General features: G+C 47.6%; 1 protein-coding gene across 1 annotated transcript in view; it reads right to left on the bottom strand.

Annotated features, from left to right (window-relative positions):
* The window catches only part of ACSS2 (acyl-CoA synthetase short chain family member 2), a 225,828-nt gene that overhangs the window by 105,212 nt on the left and 97,472 nt on the right, over positions 1-23,144 (bottom strand). The window contains exons 5-6 of the mRNA XM_086964950.1: positions 4,403-4,475; positions 4,231-4,306 (exon numbers count right to left, since the gene is read on the bottom strand). Of these exons, the coding sequence (XP_086821076.1) occupies positions 4,231-4,306; positions 4,403-4,475 (149 nt within the window). The remainder of the gene's footprint in view (positions 1-4,230; positions 4,307-4,402; positions 4,476-23,144) is intronic.

The following is a 23,144-nucleotide window of genomic DNA, read 5'->3' as shown; positions in this document are numbered from 1 at the left end:
CAGAACCATGTATGAAATGGCAACCGTGGAAAGCCTATTTTTTAAACTTTATTGAGACCATAGATGAAGATGGAAAAATGAAGCCTGAAAGGAAGAAAAAACAGTTTTTACATTCCGTTGGTGCTTGTGGTTTAAAAATGTATGATGAAATGACTAAAACAATTGGAGGTGGTGATTCTAATGTTTTTACTGATATTTTGAAGGATTTTGATAACTATTTTTCTCCTAAAGTTTGTATAGGCATAACAAGATATACATTTTTTCACAGGAAACAGCTTCCAGGTGAGACTATTGATGTTTATGTCGCAGAACTTAAAAAAATGGCTTAAGATTGCAAATTTGACCATCTTCAGGAGAAATTTATAAGAGATCAGGTTGTTATGCATGCTTCTGATCCAGTGATCCAAGACAGACTGGATCAATGGAGACGCTGATCTCAAGGATGTGTTAGCCATTGTCAGAAAATCTGAACTTTCTGATCGCAGTGCTAAAGCGATTAAGAATGAAGAAAAAGTAGTATCTGAGCAAATTGTTTCTAAAGTTCAAAGTAAATCTAATTATAAACAAAAGTTTCAACCTAAGACTAAACCTCTTGAGTCCAAAAAGAGTGAAGACCTTAAGTGTTTTCGTTGTGGTAGTGACTCACATTTGGCCAATAACAAATTGTGTCCTGCTATTAAGGAAAATTGTTCCAATTGTGGACTGATTGGACATTATTCCAGAGCCTGTCACAGGAAGAAAAATAAAAAAGTGAAAGTTATTTATGATTCTTCTTCAGGTGATGAAGAGTGCATTGTGAAGAAAATCATGCACTGTTCTGTTGAAGATGATTGTTACCAAAAACCTCTTGAAAAAGTATACATCTTTAAAATGAATGACTCTTTTGTAAAGAGATTAAAAAAACAACTATTTGCAATGTGTTAATAGGTGGAGTTCCAAATATATTTATGCTGATTCTGGTTCTCCGTATACCATAGTTAATGAAGATGTCTGGAATTCTGATTTTGTTCGCTATTTAGGGAATACTCTTTACACACCTGATAATTCTCCTGAAGGATTCTCGGGGGAATTGACATGGTTGGCTTTAGACCTTTGAAGTTTAGATTCAAGGGGAGGGAATAGTTAGGAAAATTGTATGTTGCTAAACATGGACCGTCTGTCCTCGGGTGGAGAGACCAAGGTAATTTAGATATCTGCATGAACAAAGTTAAAAACAATATTCTTGAGAAACATCTTCAATATAAACAAAATTTTTATAACAAATTTAGTGCTGGTTCGGTGAATATTAAAGCTGGCATGTGGGTTAAGGTAAAAAAACCTTGGAAGGTTCGAAAAGGCGAATCTCAATTTTCTGAACCTTTGTTGATAAAAAATGTTTTACGGAATGCTGTACTTTTAAATGATGATAAAAAAATGGAATATTAGAAGAATTGCTATTTACAGGGGTAAGAATGACTTAAAGAATGATTCTGTTATTTCTTCTTGTATAGTGTCTGATTTTCAACCTTTCCAAAAGGAGGATAATGATGGCATTGTTGTGTCAGAAAGTATCATTTCTCCGAACTCAGATTTAAGCAATAATTGTTCTTCTTCTTGAAATGCCAATGATGTGGATGAGGATATTGATCCTTCAGTTACGACACCTAGTAAAAGTATTCCGTCAAAACCTGATTTTGTAAATAGAAATGTTGTAACTTTTGATGAAATTGATTTGAACAGTAATGCAGATATGTGTAAGAAACATATTTGTTCTAAACCTAAATGGTTAGATGATTTTGTTTGTTGATCATTTTATCTTTTTGTTTTGTTTCTTTTTGTTTTCCTTAAGGAGGAAGATGTGTCATGTTTTCTTTCATTACTTGGTCATTTGGAATTGTTTACCCTCAACCTACTTTTAATGTTCACTCTGGCAGGATTCCTTTCCCTGGCTTCTGTGATGACAGTTGCTGTGGAAGAAGTCAGTTGTAGGCTGCGTCCTACCTTGTTCCTGTGCTTTTCTTTAATAAACCCCTATACTACTATTCCTGTGTAGTATTATATTTTATAGCTGGTTGTGCGCTGGCCCCTCTGCGTGGTACATGCAGCACCAGCCTTTTGCCAGCCGGTCCTGCACCACCGTCGGGGGTGCCGTGGCCTAATGCCTGCGCACTAAAAAACCACACTGCCCCTGTCTCGCACATCTCGCATTCACCGAACAGCCCCTTGTTGCTCTGCTCACTCTGTTTACTCTGCTACTGCCAGAGAGCCAGGAGGCGGGAGAGGAGACAATTGCGGTGGCCCCCCCAGACAAGCAGAGGGGTAAAGATAGAGAAGCACTGGTAAGTCTCCCCCAGGAGTCCCGCTCCTTCTGCCGCAAGTTCCGACTCTGCAAGCGGCGGAGCAAAGCGGTGTCCACAGGGCACCTGGTTCCACCAGCTGCATCAGCTTTCCATGCATTCTCCCTGGGAGTTCGATGACTTTCCATTCAGGCTTTTCTTTGTACTGCATGGAGATCCCCGCAGTGCAGAACTCCACTGAGTGGGAACAAGATCTCCTTTGCACATGCACATTTATTTCTCAATGGGGAGAAATTGTGGCAAATATTTTCCCCACGGAGAAAGACCCAATGTGCCCCCTAACCCCTTTGGCAACTCTGTGGGTGATCCATTCCCCTTCTCACACTGGTATGGCACTTACGTTAGCCCTTGGCTAGAGTAAATGCATTACCCTTTCTAAAGTAGAAAGAGGATTGATTGGATTTTGAGAGCATTCCCAAGCTTCCAAGGCATGCTATGCCTTAGAAAGCCAATTTCCCACCCTGTGAGTGGTTATACATTTGCCGAGACCTCTGCATTTTTGGAGGAGTTCTATGCCTCCATAACTACATTTTACACTGCCAGGAACCCCCTCTATGAATCCCTGATGGGTGTAAAAATTAGACATTTGGTTATAAACATACATTTACGACCAAATTCACCTATGTGAATAATCTCCTAAAGGTTCAGTGTGTAATGTAATAAAACGCTTTGGACCCAATACTGTAAGCCCTGCACTGCAATCATCCTCTAAAGAAAGACTGGAAAAGACTCCACAGGCCATAAACCGATTTAGTCAAACTACATTGGTGACTACAAGCACTGAGTAAGCAGTGAAAACCTAAACATTGGTCACTGGAGTACAGTTAAAGATCAGCCTTCAAAACTCTTTAGTTTTCTTCATCAGTCAAGCCTTTTGTCAACACGGTTCTATATCCAAGGTTTGAGGTGGCTGAGCCTGCTTCCAGCAAGCATTAACAAACTACAAATCTAGGAGTAAGAACCGTACACACTAGAGAGTCTTTAAGTTAGAAAGTCAGTCGGTGGGACAGAACAGAGCTGCGGCAGTTAGGAATAAACTAAAATGGGTCCTCTTCAGAGAGACCTTCCCAACTCTATGCATATCCCGACAGCTCATTAACTGACAAACAAATGCAGCTGTAACTAATTGTGGGGAAGGTATGTGTGCCTGTCAACTAGGCCTGGGCAGAATTCGCTGAGTTCTGCTATGCAGGACTCCGCGAAGCGACCACAAAACTCTGTTGCGCTATGCGGATTTCCGCAAGCATCAGAGTGCGTTAGGTTGTGCCGTTCGCACTGATTTTTCATGCAGGATGTTTGTTTCACGCTGGAAACTCAGTCCAGGAGGCAACATGGGCAGGGTAAGAGGGCACTGCTTCTTTACACCGCTCGAGTATATATTTTGCTCGAGCAGCAACTTCCTCAGAGAAAACGGAAGGTTTCTCAACGCGAGCAGTCGTGGCTATCCGCGACCGCCCGCCTAGAGAAATCTCGTCGAGAGGTGGTCTTGAATAAGAATTTCCTTGCTCACCAATTTTATGTCGGCGAGCGCGATTGAGGAAAAAACTATGCTCTGCTATGTGGAGCGGAGTTTTTTGGAACTCTGTGTCCTACGCAGAGCGTGGAGAAGGAAAAACCCTGTGAGCGGAGCAGAATTTCACACCCAGCCAGGCCTACTGTCAACCTGTGTATTGGCTGTACAGTCATTCCCTCTCCAATTTCAGTTAATGCTGCACCACACAAAAAGAACAGACAAACAAATATTGCTTCTACTGCTGAGCATCAGACACAACCCTCAAATAGGATTCCCAGAGACATACACCTATGAGTCAGAAAGCAACCCTACAAGTTTGCAATGTGTACAAATATCCATAAACGCAAAAAATCAGACAGACCGTAAATAAGAAGAGCATACTTCTCTTTTGCCTTCGCCATTGCTTCATCTGCAATTTCTTTCAAATTGATAACCTTCTCTCCTCTGAACGCCCCATCTAGGCAAGAGAACAAGAGAGAGTAAGTAGAAATACACCTTTGTATGGGACAAAGAATACTGCGTTTTAAAAACCCCACAGATAGACAGTAAGTACCTGCTGTAATCAGGACAGCACACTGAGAGTCCAAGATGCGCTCACACAGGGATTCCGAGGAAAAACCTGCAAACTGAAAGACAATGCCAAATGAATCGGATTTGGAGGTTACTGTCTTCATCAATCGCAGGCTGGGTTTCAACGCCTCAAATGGCTTCAGCTTGCACTACACATTGCACAACTGACAAAGGGCTGTGTATAGAGATTGGTGGAGGCCGTTTCTTCAACTGTATAGAGGTAAAATGCACTCAAACAGATAGACACAAAAACCTAAATAATCCACAAGGAAAGGAGTAAGTTATATGCAACTTAATATGAGATTTAATTACTAAATACACATGAGGAAGTATAATACTTTAAAGCAGTGGCAAGTATCAAAGGCTATTTTGTAAACACTGCATTAACAACTGTATATCTTTAGATGCTAGGAAATAAATATGATCAAGAAACCATTCTGAGCCATTTTTTCATTTTTGGGGAAGACACAAATTTGATTATTCAGGAAATAACAGAGTTCATCCATTCTCCCCTCCTGTCGGTATGGCTAGAATATGAGCACTTTTTTTTTCTGCTTTGGGTATAGACTGGTCCTTTAAGTCCCAAGCTCCTGGTGACAGATGGAAAGTCTACAGGAATGGGAAGTGAAGTCAATATATTTCTGAGCTAAGCCTCTCCTCCAAGGCAGCTAATGCGTGGTCCTACATGTGCCTTTAGGCTCTGATGGTGGACATCTTGCTACCAAACAGCACTGCTCACTAGTCGATACTGCTTAGGCATGCTAACAATTAATGTGAGACTGTAGGCAAATAAGTGGTACAGGTGCACTGTAGAGGCTACTTAAAAACCTGCTGTGCACTCAATTATATGATCACTGGGAGTGGTACCAAGGTCAGCATCCCTCGATTCCCAGCTGTCCCGGTAATAAAGTGAGCCTTAAAGAGATACTGCGGATCCGGTTTGACTGCAGTGTATTGTGCAACCACTGAGAAAGCAGCAAGGGAGTTGCAAGGAACATCTAGGATGATTCGTTTATTGCATTGATTACATTTTACTTTCAAAACATGCGTTGCAGTGTGAAAATGTTCTTCTTTAATTGGTAGTGTTGCATAATGAGCAATTCCCGCACAGTCACTCTTCACTGAGCTATGCTGAATTGTATTCTTAATGCTGATCCGCAGTATCGGAGGCAGAAGAACTAGGCATAAGAAAGATGCAGATGGCAATCTGCATGTAGTGCGCACTGTTCCTGTGGAAACTGATTTCCAATATATCAATAATATAAATCACACAACACAACTTTAACTCAAATGCAATTAACAAATTTATAGTGGCAAGTTTTCTTCAGAGATCATAAAACAATTCCATCATTGTTTTCATTACATCCTATTTACATGTATAGTACACAAAATGCAAATGTGTCATTCTCTTTTTCAAAGAAAGGAATATATAACGTCAAATATAACACAAAATGTCAATGGTATTTCACAATTTTCATGGCATTAGAACATTGATACATTATCTCAACATTTCCAGAGCCCAATGCATTTCGGGAAATATTCTTCCCTTCATCAGGGGCAGTATCCTAAAACACAAAATAAGCAAACATCATGATGTTATCTGATCAAAATGCACTATAAGACACTCTATTTAGGTGAAGAACTAGGCATTCCACAATCTGTATTTGTTAATTTAATCAGGAGTTTTATAAAGCGCTTTGTGTCTCCTTTTAGTTACTCCACAGCGCTGAAGATAAAGTTAGCTTTGGTCAGCTTTTGCGGGTTGATGTATTCCAATGGGTAACGTAGAACAGGGCACAAGTCCTAAAAAATAAGTGGGGGGGGGACGCTGTCACCTTTTGTGACGTCACGACAGGAAGTGACGTCACGAAAGGTGGCTTGCACCAGCGGGCTCATTGCCTCCCCTCGCTCACCCCTTAGATCCGATTGTTCGGTGGCTCATGCTGCCTCTCAGCCCCAGGGTCACAGGGTCAGATTCCACTGCCTGTTCTCTGTTGCGTTAGCTTAGTCTGAAATCACTTTTAAAGCGCTTCCTCTCTCTGGGACGAGATCCGATCTCGTCCCAGAGAGAGGCGGATCTCGTGCCAGAGAGGCCAAAGAGTGAAGTCCAGCTGGTTGGCAGGGGGGACGGCATTTACACCCGTAACAATAAGTGGGGGGGCGCCGTCCACCCGCATGGTACCCCGACGCGAGCCCTGACGTAGAATATGGCTGATGTTCTTCGGTCGAGTTTACTACGCACTTTAATTTTTGGTGGGTCTAGCCAGATTTCGGAAACCTAAAAAATCGTAACCTTACACAAAAGTGTAAGTTTACCTTAGTGAATAAGTCTCTCTGAATACTACATTTTAAGAGGGATTAAATAAGGAAGTTTTGAGATGAGCAAAGAAGGTGGATGAATACATTTGAATATATTTACACGCAGGCAGGGCACAAGTCCTATAAAAAGAAGTGGGGGACTGACAATATGCAAATGACCTCATGACGTCACCTGCTGAACGTGTCCCGGTGTCTGAAAATTACACCGGGACACCTTCAGCATATTTCTCTGGGGCCCAGCTTCTTGGCTGGGGGGGCGGCGTCCACCCTGTGAAAAGAGTGGGGGGACGCCTTGTACCTGCGTGTACCCCCAACTCGAGACCTGTACGCAGGGCGTGGGATGAAAAACTGGGGGTCTCTCAAAGGAGCGTGGTCAGCGAAATTAGGGGCGTGGCATAAAACACCTACACTAAAAATCTGTGCTTAGCATAGTGTGCCGCCCGACTTGTATTTTGCTGTTTCTGTCATTGCATTCAGATATATGATACAACAAGTGACATCATACCTACAACAAGGCAGGACTATTGGCTTTGTCAATGGTTGTTAGTTGCATAAGCAGCAACCAGGGCTTGTACATAATATTGAAAAAGCTTCTTCGTTTCAAAAAGAGAAGGGAAATCCAGAGAGAAAATGACCCTCTAAAGGATTTCCCTTCCCCTACAACGCTCACCTGGCATGACATCATGCCGCAACTTCTCCACTAGTGAGAAGTGAGCTGTGTGAGCATTTGCACATCGATGTGCCTGCTATTACTGCAGTCTGGAAAAATAGGGACCGCCTGTGCCAGGGCACAAAACAGAGCCCAATAGAGACCCGTTTCGAGGCCTCCTTCAAAAAACTGCTGGTGCTAAGCACCGGTGAGACCCGGCCCACTTAAAGCCCTGTGTATACGGTGGCATGGATTCGCCAGGATTTACTGCCTCTAAGGCAGAGCCCTGTCCTTTAAAAATGCTCCAGTTTTTTACACTTAGAATTCACAAGCTGTGCATGGCTCTGAAAAATATGTGCTTCCATGGCAAGGTCAGTTTTGCTGAGATCTACCAGTTGGCATACACTACTGTGGATAGCACGTGACCTTTTCAAAAGGAGTGACAGCGACAGGTGCCTCCAAAGCCCCTTGTCAAGCAAGGTTCTCGTGAAGGAATGGGAACAGGTGCACGCGCCAATCCTCATCGAGATGCTCCGTCATCCTCCTCCATTAAATCGCACGCAGATAGCTGCGCTAGAGGCTGTGAAGTCACACAGGACGCTCCGCTGTTTCTAGCAGCGTTTGCCCATGTTCCATCTAATGTGGACATTCAATCAGTTACTCAGAGTGACCACCACATGCCAGTGGCACACAACCACACGAGAGCAAAGGAAGAGATCTGTTGTGTAGGGCTGGGATCTAATAGGAGAACCTAGTTGGGTTTTCAGAACGATCAAAAGGTCTAGGGAAATCCATCCCATGTAGACTGATCTCCAATCCATTTAAGAATTTCCTGAATACCTGACTGGATTTTCCTAACGTTGTTGACCCAACGAGCCCAGATTTGCTGTCAAGCATTGGCGACGTGGTCTGATATGTCTCCAGTTTTTAGATGTGGCTATTGTCCAAGTCGTCAACGCAGCTGTTTTGTATGACAAGCGCAGGGATGGCCCATGGATGATCATCAGATACTACTGCAGCTAGCATCAGCAATCAATGATGCAGGATGAAAAGTCAGCATGATGGTCACCCTCACTTATGAACACAGGTTGTTTGCCTACTACGTACACTTTTCACATTTCTTTATATGTTTGAATAAAATGAAGTCAATGGTTATTACGATGTATGGAATTTTTCCTATAATTATGCCATTCAAAATGTGCACATCTAAGCTTAGAGACACGCGTGTGACATGGAGCAATTATAGCATCCAAAGTAGGTACATCATTTACAAAGTTCATGATCTTTGTGACAATAGTGTATGGCTTATTTCCGCTTGTGCCACATACTTTTGCTAACCAGCCCTTGAACAATTAGCCCCTGTGGGACTCCAGGTCTTGGTCATTCTGTTTTTGTTTGGGTAAGTGTAGGACCACATCAAAATACACAAAAGGTGATGCAAGGAATACTTGCAAATAGTCTAAACCACTGGCAATCTCTCTGGGTAGCATTCCAACCATCCATTGTTTTTGGCACTCTGTGCCACTCTAGACAGAGGTCTGCCTAATGCAAATCAGTAATGACCCTGTTCTTTGTGGGAAAAGTCCACTCCAAGCTGGCAGGCTCGCTCCAGAAGGGGGCACAAGCAACCCGGACTGGTTTCGGCCTAGTTAAACCTCCTTAGTGAGGTATAGTTAGGACTCTGTGGTACAGCAAGGAAAGGACCCACGTCCCGGATATAATTGGGCACTTAAGTCATTACGTCAAACAAACAAAAGGTGATGGGAGGAATGCTTGCAAATAGTCTAAACCCCTGGCAACTGCTCTGGTTAGCAGCCCAGCCCATTGCTGCATGGTGGGCGAAAAACTGTTCACCGGACTGCAACCCTGAAAGATCCCCAGTGGCTGAGATGAATTCCATCCATTACTCTGTTATTTATTAAAGTTGATGCCCCAAGTGCAACAGGTATGCCCGAACGTGGTTCTCGTGCTCACTATGCCATAGGAATCAAGATGCACCCTACTGACAAGGTCTAGTAGGTAAAAAATAGTCCAGGGTGTCTTGTATTACCATATAGAGAGCCACGCCTGGCAGTTCAGCATGGACAGTTCCTACGAGGAACAAGCTTAGTACTGATTTGCATAAGGCAGGCCTCGGTCCCGAGTGGAATTGTTGGGGGTGAAAAATGATGGACTGGAATATGACCCCATACGATTGTCAGTAGATGAGATTAATTCAAGCATTCCATCTATCAAATTTATGTTTTTAATCACTGACGTGTAGTCAGCGATGGATCTATACTCGCAACCCAAGTCACTTATATTGCAATGGTGGGTCTGTATCTTTGGGCACATTCGGTGCAACTCTTTTGCAAGAATTAACATCTGGGAAAATTATATTTCTAAACAATCCATAATTTCTAGACTTTAAATAGGCTGTGTTCATTCCAACTCTGCACCACACGTATCTAATTTAAGACCTTGCTGCCTTTTGAAAGTTCAGGTTTGGCTCTGGGAGTTCCTACCCTATTTTGCACAGACTCGCTGCCATCTGCTGTTGACCAGTCTGTCCTTCCAGGATGCAGCAACAACTAAGCCCCGATTCAAAGCAATTGGGGTCACACTTGTATGGAAGCTCTTTTTCAGGAGAGTTCCTATCTGCTGTCCATCTTCGGTCTGCATATGTCCCATACTAAATAATGTACGCCGTATACTTTTAAAGCGCTTATTAAATGAGAGGGATTCGCACATGCAGAACAGCTATCATGAGAAGCCTGGACCCCACAATACAGAATTCCAACCAGCTTACATCAGTATAAGGAACTTGGCCTATATTGTGGGCAAAAGACATTGATATGATATTGACACAAAAGTAGGATGTTGACAGTTGGAGCTGTGGATACTTTTATAAACAAAACTAGTAGTTAATTTTATACTGATGCACATGCCACTTTATAAAAATCAAGAAGATTATTAATGGTTAATCAATCAATCAATACACTTGTAGAGCACGCTACTCATTCGTGAGGGTCTCAAGGCACTGCGGGGTGGGGGCGAGGGGGAGGATGCTACTGCTCGAAGAGCCAGGTCTTGAGGTGTTTCCTGAATGTGAGGTGGTCCTGGGTCAGTCGTAGGTGGGCGGGAAGGCGGTTCCACGTCTTGGCCGCCAGATACGAGAATGATCTTCCTCCGGCGGTGGTTCTGCAGATCCGTGGCTCAGTGGCGAGGGCGAGGGTGGTGGAGCGGAGTTTGCGTGTTGGAGTGTAGAACGTGAGGCGGTTGTTGATGTATTCGGGACCTATGTTGTGGAGCGCTTTGTGTGCGTGGGTGAGGAGCCTGAACGTGATCCTTTTGTTGACGGGGAGCCAGTGCAGGTCTTTCAGGTAGGCTGATATGTGGCTGTGTCAGGGGATGTCCAGAATGAGTCATGTGGGTGCGTTCTGTATGCATTGGACTATTTTCTGAAGTTTGACTGTGGTTCCTGCGTATAGGGCGTTCCCGTAGTCTAGTCGGTTGGTGACGAGGGCCTGGGTGACCGTCTTTCTAGTTCCGGTAGGGATCCACCGGAAGATCTTACGAAGCATGCGCAGGCTGTTGAAGCATGAAGATGAGATGGCGTTGACTTGCTTGGTCATCATGAGAGAGGAGTCCAGGATGAATGCCAGGTTGTGTGCATGGTCAGTGGGTGTCGGTGCGGTGCCCAGTTCGGTGGGCCATCAGGAGTCGTCCCCGGCGAATGGGGATGGTCCAAGGATGAGGACCTCTGTCTTGTCTGAGTTCAGTTTCAGACGGCTGAGTTTCATCCATTCAGCGACGGTTTTGTTATGAACTGAAGGAATTTTTATAATATTACGCTGCAAAGAAGACCAATATATTTTCCTGTATTCTGGCAATATTAATCAATGCTTTTAAGAAAACTGATCATTTAAAAAAAAAAATTCTAATTTTAAATATGCACACTTATTTTCTATTAATTGTAAAATATTGTGACGGTTTTTATTAACTTGTAACAATAAACTTATACTGAGTCTACTGAGAGCCACAAGAAATAAAGTTAGAGACCCAGAGAACTGAAGACCCCTTACAGGGAAAATTAACTATTATCAGATCTACTCTGTTTTATTACTGCACCACAACAATATATTAAAACTATGCTCGTATCCCTGTCAAAGGAGATCCCAATGTGCATCAGGATAGTCTAAAAGAAACAGCGACACCTTGATGGTACCACTATCTTTGCCCACAACTGTGCTTGACAATTTCTGAGAAATCCATAATATTAGACTTCTTCAGAGCTATGAAATACTGTTTAGAGTGGACATAAAAGTAAATTCACTTCTAGCAGTTTCTGCACTATTGTGTGCACCTCTCCATGGGCATGTTAGTGAGCCACACATTTTGAAAATAGTGTCTCACACATGGAGCTGCTTGGACAAGCGGCACAAGAAATGTGAGCTGTCACTCTGAAGGTCTGACCTGTGCAGCCCAGCCTCCTACCACATGGTGGCTGACTGACCTGCAGACCCAGCACTGTCAATCACAATGTATCAGAGGAAGAACTAGGCCTATGTCCATGTCCTCCAAAAAGGCTCTCGAGCGTTATGGGCCAAATGGACCCAGAAGAATTGTTACAGAACACTAGGTGATAGGGACACAGCTCCAAAATTAGCTAGGCCCTTTTTCACAAGAGATCCCAATCTTTGGGTCCCCCTTGCCACTCTGCAATAATAAGCAGAACCAGCCCTAGATCCATTAAACATGCTGAAAGCACTTTCTTAAACAGCAAAACAGAATCAAACTCAACTACTTCAACCCTCTGACCATGAGAAGACAAGTTGGAAACAAACAACTCGAGGATATATTTTATCTGGAGATGTCAACAGGGTTAATAGCACCTCAGCTCACCCTGATTCTGATTCCAACACAGTCTGATTGGCTGAGAACTGCTCAGAATTTGTATCACCAAAACAAATGACTGGATACCAGGAGGTCCCAGTGAAGGACCTCAATGAGAAGTTGAACCCAGAGGATCTTGAATTTGTGCATCATGTATATCCTGATTGGACCCTGCATGGGTGGAGTACAAATGATGCAAAGCACTTGTAAGCTTCTGAACAAGGCAGTTAGGGGTCAACTTTGAGAAAAAATGTCCTAGACGAGGGATTGATGAACAAATAGCAAAGATCCTTCAAAGGAACCACCAAACATTCAAATTCCTTTCAAAGTACACCAGGAACCACTCGAAGGGTGCAGGTAATACAGGGTTTGGCATAATAAACTGTTGTACCGGACTACAAAACTGGCAATGATGCTAGCACTCGCAGAGGATTTCAAGATTTCTGGTGAAGGAGTTCACCCTGACATCCTGTGCAGGTGAACTCAGAGGACAGTGAACCCATTAGGCAGTTTATGATGACCTCCACATCTTAGTAGTAGGTAAATCTGCCACCTATCGAGAACATATAACATTGGCTGTCACCAATTACTCACACTTTCCACTCCTAGAAGAGGCACAGGTCAGCAATTTACTTACTCAGATGAAATCAGGGTCACCTCTGGACCCTTGCCCCCCATATATATTGCACATGATTCCCGAAACAATAAGCGCAGCTCTGACACCTCTGCTAAATGAGGTCATCTGCTTGGGTAAATTCCCTCGCAGCTGGAAAAAAGCTTGCATTAGGCCCATCCTCAAAAAAGATTCCCTGGATCCGGCGGAACCAAAGCATTATCGACCTATATCTTGCTTACCTCTGCCAGCTAAGATCCTAGAAAAAGCTATAAACCAAGAACTAATGAGGTACGTCGATCATAACAACCTACTAGACCCCTCACAACACGGGTTTCGACCCTACCATTCAACAGAATCTGCACTAATCATGGCAACTGAGCATATCCGGAGGACAATGGACGAAGGTGGCAGAACGGCCCTGATCCTTTTGGATCTAACAGCGGCGTTCGACACCGTGAATCATGAGGTCTTGCTAAATAGACTGAGGGCCCTGGGAATTACAGACACTGTTCTAACCCTTCTCACATCCTTCTTAGATGCTCGAATTCAGTAAGTCCATTGGGGAGGTCTTCAATCTGACGAATTTTCCCTTCCAGGGGGGTACACCAAGGCTCGGCCCTGTCACCGACACTCTTTAACCTATACATGAAGCCTCTTGCCGCCCTAATAAAATCTCATGGTCTGCACTTAGTATCGTACGTCGATGACACACAAATTGTAGTGTCACTCTCTCAGTCGGTGGAAACAACAGCAGAATGCTTCAGGAATTGCCTCCTAGATGTTAAAAATTGGATGAGCCATAATTTTTTTTAATTAAACACAGAAAAGACGGAGGTAATAGAGTTTGGCCAGAAATCATCTATCTGGAATCACCTCTGGTGGCCCCCGGAGGCGGGCACCTGTCCTATCCCAGCAGATAAGGTCAGAAATCTTGGCTTCATGTTTGATAAAGATCTTTCCTGTACAGCACAAATAAACCAGGTAACATCAGCTTGTTTCTACACCATCAAGGTCCTCAGAAAAATCCTACCGTACATCTCGTCTACTTAAAGAAAGACGGTGATGGGAGCCCTTGTGATGTCACGGGTGGATTACTGCAACTCTCTCTATTTGGGCACGGGGGAGAAAAAACTGGCAAAATTGCAGGCTATTCAAAATGCGGCCGCTAGAGTTCTAATGAATCTGCCTAAACGTCATCCTACATCCAAAACTATACGCGAACTTCACTGGCTCCCGGTTAGGCGCAGAATCCAATTCAAGGCCCTCTACCTAGTCCATAAATCTCAATATGGGAATGGGCCAGTAGACCTCGCCAAACTCTTTCCACGCTACACCCCGCAGCGTACACTAAGATCAGCCAGCCAAAACCTGGTATGCCTGCCTAGAATACGAAGAGCCCGCTGGGGTGGGAAATCCTTTTCCCATCAGGCCTCTAAATTATGGAATTCTCTGCCCACCGCGCTGCGGTCTGACAAATCCAAAGTGAGCTTCAGGAAAGCATTAAAAACCTGGCTCTTTTCCCTGCCCTAACTCAGCGCTGCACTTTTTTCTGTTCTATAGCGCCAAGACTCCTCGGCATAAGAGCGCTTTAAAAATATTTCAATTTACAAAAAGGGGGGTGGTGATGAACAGAGTGTCTGAGTTAAACAGACCACTCTTACCCAGTCCAAAGATCAGGGCTTGATCCATCACCGTTATTTATCTCACTGCCCCATCCCAGCTCAGAACCTGGCTATATGCAAATCAGTCTGTCCCTGGCCCAGTGCATCATGGGAACAGGGCAGACTAAACTACCAAGCCAATTCTTCGCCAGAAAGGAGACAAGCTACCGGGGACCGGTTTCTGGCATTTCAGCCTTCTTCGGCCCGGCTTGCTTGAATCCTGATGGAGCAGTGAGAAAGGGACTCATGTCTGAGTATACCCTGCCACACCTATGGTGGCCAAAAACGATTTACAAAAAGGGGGGTGGTGATGAACAGAGTGTCTGAGTTAAACAGACCACTCTTACCCAGTCCAAAGATCAGGGCTTGATCCATCACCGTTATTTATCTCACTGCCCCATCCCAGCTCAGAACCTGGCTATATGCAAATCAGTCTGTCCCTGGCCCAGTGCATCATGGGAACAGGGCAGACTAAACTACCAAGCCAATTCTTCACCAGAAAGGAGACAAGCTACCGGGGACCGGTTTCTGGCATTTCAGCCTTCTTCGGCCCGGCTTGCTTGAATCCTGATGGAGCAGTGAGAAAGGGACTCATGTCTGAGTATACCCTGCCACACCTATGGTGGCCAAAAACGATTTACAAAAAGGGGGGTGGTGATGAACAGAGTGTCTGAGTTAAACAGACCACTCTTACCCAGTCCAAAGATCAGGGCTTGATCCATCACCGTTATTTATCTCACTGCCCCATCCCAGCTCAGAACCTGGCTATATGCAAATCAGTCTGTCCCTGGCCCAGTGCATCATGGGAACAGGGCAGACTAAACTACCAAGCCAATTCTTCACCAGAAAGGAGACAAGCTACCGGGGACCGGTTTCTGGCATTTCAGCCTTCTTCGGCCCGGCTTGCTTGAATCCTGATGGAGCAGTGAGAAAGGGACTCATGTCTGAGTATACCCTGCCACACCTATGGTGGCCAAAAACGATTTACAAAAAGGGGGGTGGTGATGAACAGAGTGTCTGAGTTAAACAGACCACTCTTACCCAGTCCAAAGATCAGGGCTTGATCCATCACCGTTATTTATCTCACTGCCCCATCCCAGCTCAGAACCTGGCTATATGCAAATCAGTCTGTCCCTGGCCCAGTGCATCATGGGAACAGGGCAGACTAAACTACCAAGCCAATTCTTCACCAGAAAGGAGACAAGCTACCGGGGACCGGTTTCTGGCATTTCAGCCTTCTTCGGCCCGGCTTGCTTGAATCCTGATGGAGCAGTGAGAAAGGGACTCATGTCTGAGTATACCCTGCCACACCTATGGTGGCCAAAAACGATTTACAAAAAGGGGGGTGGTGATGAACAGAGTGTCTGAGTTAAACAGACCACTCTTACCCAGTCCAAAGATCAGGGCTTGATCCATCACCGTTATTTATCTCACTGCCCCATCCCAGCTCAGAACCTGGCTATATGCAAATCAGTCTGTCCCTGGCCCAGTGCATCATGGGAACAGGGCAGACTAAACTACCAAGCCAATTCTTCACCAGAAAGGAGACAAGCTACCGGGGACCGGTTTCTGGCATTTCAGCCTTCTTCGGCCCGGCTTGCTTGAATCCTGATGGAGCAGTGAGAAAGGGACTCATGTCTGAGTATACCCTGCCACACCTATGGTGGCCAAAAACGATTTACAAAAAGGGGGGTGGTGATGAACAGAGTGTCTGAGTTAAACAGACCACTCTTACCCAGTCCAAAGATCAGGGCTTGATCCATCACCGTTATTTATCTCACTGCCCCATCCCAGCTCAGAACCTGGCTATATGCAAATCAGTCTGTCCCTGGCCCAGTGCATCATGGGAACAGGGCAGACTAAACTACCAAGCTAATTCTTCACCAGAAAGGAGACAAGCTACCGGGGACCGGTTTCTGGCATTTCAGTCTTCTTCGGCCCGGCTTGCTTGAATCCTGAAGGAGCAGTGAGAAAGGGACTCATGTCTGAGTATACCCTGCCACACCTATGGTGGCCAAAAACGATTTACAAAAAGGGGGGTGGTGATGAACAGAGTGTCTGAGTTAAACAGACCACTCTTACCCAGTCCAAAGATCAGGGCTTGATCCATCACCGTTATTTATCTCACTGCCCCATCCCAGCTCAGAACCTGGCTATATGCAAATCAGTCTGTCCCTGGCCCAGTGCATCATGGGAACAGGGCAGACTAAACTACCAAGCCAATTCTTCACCAGAAAGGAGACAAGCTACCGGGGACCGGTTTCTGGCATTTCAGCCTTCTTCGGCCCGGCTTGCTTGAATACTGATGGAGCAGTGAGAAAGGGACTCATGTCTGAGTATACCCTGCCACACCTATGGTGGCCAAAAACGATTTACAAAAAGGGGGGTGGTGATGAACAGAGTGTCTGAGTTAAACAGACCACTCTTACCCAGTCCAAAGATCAGGGCTTGATCCATCACCCTTATTTATCTCACTGCCCCATCCCAGCTCAGAACCTGGCTATATGCAAATCAGTCTGTCCCTGGCCCAGTGCATCATGGGAACAGGGCAGACTAAACTACCAAGCCAATTCTTCACCAGAAAGGAGACAAGCTACCGGGGACCGGTTTCTGGCATTTCAGCCTTCTTCGGCCCGGCTTGCTTGAATCCTGATGGAGCAGTGAGAAAGGGACTCATGTCTGAGTATACCCTGCCACACCTATGGTGGCCAAAAACGATTTACAAAAAGGGGGGTGGTGATGAACAGAGTGTCTGAGTTAAACAGACCACTCTTACCCAGTCCAAAGATCAGGGCTTGATCCATCACCGTTATTTATCTCACTGCCCCATCCCAGCTCAGAACCTGGCTATATGCAAATCAGTCTGTCCCTGGCCCAGTGCATCATGGGAACAGGGCAGACTAAACTACCAAGCCAATTCTTCACCAGAAAGGTGACCAGCTACCGGGGACCGGTTTCTGGCATTTCAGCCTTCTTCGGCCCGGCTTGCTTGAATCCTGATGGAGCAGTGAGAAAGGGACTCATGTCTGAGTATACCCTGCCACACCTATAGTGGCCAAAAACGATTTAGAAAAGGGGGTGGTGATGAACAGAGTGTCTGAGTTAAACAGACCACTCTTACCCAGTCCAAAGATCAGGGCTTGATCCATCACCGTTATTTATCTCACTGCCCCATCCCAGCTCAGAACCTGGCTACCCTAAGCGTGGAAGGGTATTCTCAGATGTGAGACCCTTGCTCATTGCACCATCAGGATTCAAGCAAACCGGGCCGAAGACGGCTGTAATGCCAGAAACCGGTCCCCGGGAGCTTGTTTCCTTCCCAGTGTAAGAATTGGCTTTTGTAGTTTGGTTTGCCCTGTTCCCATCATGCACTGGGACAGGAACAGACTAATTTGCATACAGCCAGGTTCTGAAACTGGGATGGTGCAGTGAGCTAAAAAACGGTGTTGGATCTAGCCCTGATCTCTTGACTGGGTGAGAGCTTTCTGCTTAATTCAGAGACTCTGTCCCTCACTACCCCTTGTTGTAAATATTTTTGTCCACCCTAAGCGTGGAAGGGTATTCTCAGATGTGAGACCCTTGCTCATTGCACCATCAGGATTCAAGCAAACCGGGCCGAAGACGGCTGTAATGCCAGAAACCGGTCCCCGGGAGCTTGTTTCCTTCCCAGTGTAAGAATTGGCTTTTGTAGTTTGGTTTGCCCTGTTCCCATCATGCACTGGGACAGGAACAGACTAATTTGCATACAGCCAGGTTCTGAAACTGGGATGGTGCAGTGAGCTAAAAAACGGTGTTGGATCTAGCCCTGATCTCTTGACTGGGTGAGAGCTTTCTGCTTAATTCAGAGACTCTGTCCCTCACCACCCCTTGTTGTAAATATTATTGTCCACCCTAAGCGTGGAAGGGTATTCTCAGATGTGAGACCCTTGCTCATTGCACCATCAGGATTCAAGCAAACCGGGCCGAAGACGGCTGTAATGCCAGAAACCGGTCCCCTGGAGCTTGTTTCCTTCCCAGTGTAAGAATTGGCTTTTGTAGTTTGGTTTGCCCTGTTCCCATCATGCACTGGGACAGGAACAGACTAATTTGCATACAGCCAGGTTCTGAAACTGGGATGGTGCAGTGAGCTAAAAAACGGTGTTGGATCTAGCCCTGATCTCTTGACTGGGTGAGAGCTTTCTGCTTAATTCAGAGACTCTGTCCCTCACCACCCCTTGTTGTAAATATTTTTGTCCACCCTAAGCGTGGAAGGGTATTCTCAGATGTGAGACCCTTGCTCATTGCACCATCAGGATTCAAGCAAACCGGGCCGAAGACGGCTGTAATGCCAGAAACCGGTCCCCGGGAGCTTGTTTCCTTCCCAGTGTAAGAATTGGCTTTTGTAGTTTGGTTTGCCCTGTTCCCATCATGCACTGGGACAGGAACAGACTAATTTGCATACAGCCAGGTTCTGAAACTGGGATGGTGCAGTGAGCTAAAAAACGGTGTTGGATCTAGCCCTGATCTCTTGACTGGGTGAGAGCTTTCTGCTTAATTCAGAGACTCTGTCCCTCACCACCCCTTGTTGTAAATATTTTTGTCCACCCTAAGCGTGGAAGGGTATTCTCAGATGTGAGACCCTTGCTCATTGCACCATCAGGATTCAAGCAAACCGGGCCGAAGACGGCTGTAATGCCAGAAACCGGTCCCCGGGAGCTTGTTTCCTTCCCAGTGTAAGAATTGGCTTTTGTAGTTTGGTTTGCCCTGTTCCCATCATGCACTGGGACAGGAACAGACTAGTTTGCATACAGCCAGGTTCTGAAACTGGGATGGTGCAGTGAGCTAAAAACGGTGTTGGATCTAGCCCTGATCTCTTGACTGGGTGAGAGTTTTCTGCTTAATTCAGAGACTCTGTCCCTCACCACCCCTTGTTGTAAATATTAAAAATATTTCAGTCAGGGGGGCGTGGCCAAGATGGCGGCTTAGGTGGACGTGTTCTCCGGAGGCTCCCCGTCCTGAGCCCCCATGCCCTACCTAAGCCGCTAACTACCCTGCAGCCGGACCCGGAGCTTTGGAGCCGGGAGTAGGGGACAGCACACGGACGGCACCTCGGCCGCCAACCGACGCTGAAGAGCCTCTGAAGAACCAGCAAGCGGCGCCGGATTGGGAGAGACAGGGGGCGGACCATCTCCCGCGCAGCATACGGGGCCGAGAGGTCAGCGGTGGCCTCACAGCTCCTTGGGCGCCCTGGGGGGCCCGCTGCGAGTGGGCACCAGAGCTGAGCCCGGAGATCGAGGAGGAGGCCCGCACAAGCGGGCGTCGGGCAACCCAGCCGGGGGCGGCTAGGAAAGGCCCCGGCTGCGGCCCTGCGACCGGAGGGGAGAGCGACCCGCCCCCGTCCTACAGTGCGGCCCAGAGGGTCGGCGGCGCTCCTACTGCCTGGGGAGTGCGAGCGGTGTGCTCAGGAGCTGAAGGGGGCCGGCCCGGCTCCGGGACCCCGGGTGAGCTGCGGGCAGGAGGAGGCGCTGCGGGACCCGGCGAGAGCCGCCAGGAAAGGCCCCGGCTGCGGCCTAGCCACTGGGAGACCACAAGCCCGGGACTGTAGAGAGGACACGTGGCCTGGTGGCCTGCGGCGAGGCCGTCCCTGACGGGGAGAACGAAGGATCTGCACCGCCGGGGGCGTCCGGTGAGTGAGGTGGAGGCTGGGCCCCGCAATTGACCCTTGTGGGGACCCATCACCTCTGAGGAGAGGCGCTGAAGGGACTGAACGGGGACATTGCTGGCATTGCGACAAGAGGGGGCCCCCCTCGGCGACATCGGGCACCCCATTGCTGTTGCATCTCGTAGCTGGGCGGCGGAACTCAGGGTGAACGCCCCTGCGACGTCGTGAGAGGAAGGGGGGCTTGGATCACTCCCCAGTACCCGCGACGAGACCGGGGCCCCAAAGGTCGGGGTGAGGGGGCCTGCAGCAGAACCACGGAGCAGGGAAGCAACCACAAGTCGACGAAAGCCTCTGCTCCGCACTTTGAGGGGTGACCTACTGCCTTCAGGAGAGCGGCGGCAGCCGGGGGGACACTGCGGGCCCAGAGCCACTGAAGGGGCCACAGGGGAGGGCGCTGGACTGGGAGCCGTGACCCACTGAGGGCTCGCTGGGTTTTCTGATCGTGCTGGGCTCCTGACACGGCCTTAGGCCCAGACGGATCGACTGCACTCCCGACGAGCAAGCGGAGACCCGGGCGGTGGGGGCTGGAGAGGGGGAAGATGGCAGCCAACAACCGCAAGGGGAACCGCACCATCACGGACCTGTTGTTGAAAGGGAATCCCAAACCCGAAAAAAGCCCGGACAAGCAGACTCAAGGGCCCCCGACTAAAGGCGCCGATCGAGATGGGGGAGAAGCCCCGACGACCAAAGCTTTTATGGAGGCGCTCTTCAACTCTCTCAAGGAGGACATTCAATCCCTCCGACAGGACATGGCGGGGGAGTACAAGGAGCTGCGCCTTGATGTGGATGACCTAGGGGAACGAGTGGCAGCTAATGAGCTCTCTGGACAAGCTAGGAGCGAAGAAGTGGAATTCCTCCGACAGGAAATTGTCCGGCTTAATGACCAGCAGACCGACCTCCAGTCCCACACGGAGGACTTAGAGAATCGTTCCAGGCGGAACAACATCAGGGTTCGGAACGTGCCCTCCTCGGCGGAGGGGGGAGATGTTGCAAGCTATCTCCAGGGTCTGTTTCGGGCAGTCCTCGAGGTGGGTGACGACTTCGAGATCCGCATCGATAGGGCACACTGGGTGGGCCCTACACCTAGATCCCAGGGGCCTCCCCCTGACATCCTTGCTTTTCTGCCCGACTACGCCTTAAAAGAACGCACCTTGAAGGTGGCACGCCTCAAACAGCCCATTCAATACCAGGGCCACGCTCTGGAGCTCTTTCAGGACCTCTCAGTGATCACACTGCAAAAGAGAAGAGCCTTCAAACCCGCAACCATGTTCCTGCGCAACGAAGGGGTTCAGTATTCCTGGGGTCACCCCTTTAGACTGATCTTCCGTTAGAATGGGACCCTCCATCAATTGCGCTCCTTAAAAGACACTTGCTCAGTACTGGGGATTTCGTACGAGGAGCCCCAACTTGGCTTTGATGGGACTGGCGGCGCTACAGGGTCTCCGGCCGCATCCTCTCAAGCGACGAGCGACGGCTGGCAGAAGGTACGACGCGGCCGCTCATCGAGGGAACCGCTCAAGCCTGACCTAAATACTATGGAGCAGGAGAAGGCAGCAGCGATACAGGAAGTCTCCAAAGACACAGGTGCTGGTCCATGAGGTCCGGTAAGGGGGCTATACATAGATACCTGCAGCATGAGGGATGGGGAATGGGGCGGGGAGTCTCGAACCGTCGAGCCGCCACTGCCAAATACCCACTACAAGTACTTTTTTGACTGCAGTTCTGAACTGGAAGGATGGGGTCAGAAGTTCTGGCCCGGACTTTGGATCTCCAATTGGGGATTGTCGTTCTGTTCTTTTGTTGGGGGGAAGGTTGGGGGGGGGGGATTGTGTGGTGAGGTGCTGCTGCATTGTGGTTCCCGGGGCCTTCTGATATCTGTGGAGTCGGGGATGGACAGGGGCCCACGCCGGGGCGGAATTGAAAGAGTGACCCTGAAGGGCTATCCCGGCGCCTTCGCTGGACATTGTGGGTTGTGGGGATGGGACACGAGGATTGTGGGGATGCCCCGGTCTGGGAGAGCGGGGCAGGGGAGGGCACCTGTAGCAGATTGGTCCGGATCTGTCCCTAAATGCCTATAACGATCGGGACATGGAATGTTAAGGGCCTAAACTCCCCGCAGAAACGCCAGAAAGTGTGGAAATATGTGCTAGACCAACACTTAGACATTGTCGCGTTGCAGGAAACACATCTCCTGAAGTCGGAAGACCATCGCCTCAAACACAAGAAGTACCCCCTTATATATAAAGCCTCCGCGACCACTAAGCAGAAAGGGGTAGCGCTGCTGTTTAGTCCGGCCGCACAGTTTGAACCTATGTGCACTCAGAGTGACAAAGACGGGAGATGGCTCATGGTCAAGGGTCGTTTGAAAGGTAAAGTGTGCACTCTGGTGTCAATTTATGCCCCCAATACTGGTCAAAAGAGTTTTTTGCTTACACTTCTGGGTAAAGTGACGGATTTTGCAGAGGGGCCCGTTTTACTTTTGGGGGACTTCAACCTAGTTTGGCACCCAACACTAGATAGTACACACACTAGAAGATCTGACATGGGCTTATTCCCGGACTCTATCCAGGCGCTGATGGAGGACATGGGGCTCCTAGACAGTTGGCGAGTGGCACATCCGAACACTCGAGATTTTTCATTCTACTCCCATGTACACCAAACCTACTCCCGCCTCGACTACATTTTCTTTAGCCAGTCCCTCCGGGGTTCCCTGCAGGACGCGAAGATCCTCCCCATCTCTGTTTCGGACCATGGGATGTACACTATCTGTTTGACCTGGCTGGGTTGTGCCCCGAAACCAGCGCGGTGGTACTTCCCAGAAGCGTTAGTGAGAGACAAGGAATCGTGCACGCAACTGAGGGAGGCCATCGGGGAGTTCTTCTCCTTCAATAACCCGGAGGAGAC

This window comes from Lissotriton vulgaris, chromosome 4_1 (assembly GCF_964263255.1).
Source record: "Lissotriton vulgaris chromosome 4_1, aLisVul1.2, whole genome shotgun sequence".
NCBI classification, from domain to species: domain Eukaryota; kingdom Metazoa; phylum Chordata; class Amphibia; order Caudata; family Salamandridae; genus Lissotriton; species Lissotriton vulgaris.
This window is presented reverse-complemented; position numbering and strand designations above follow the sequence as displayed.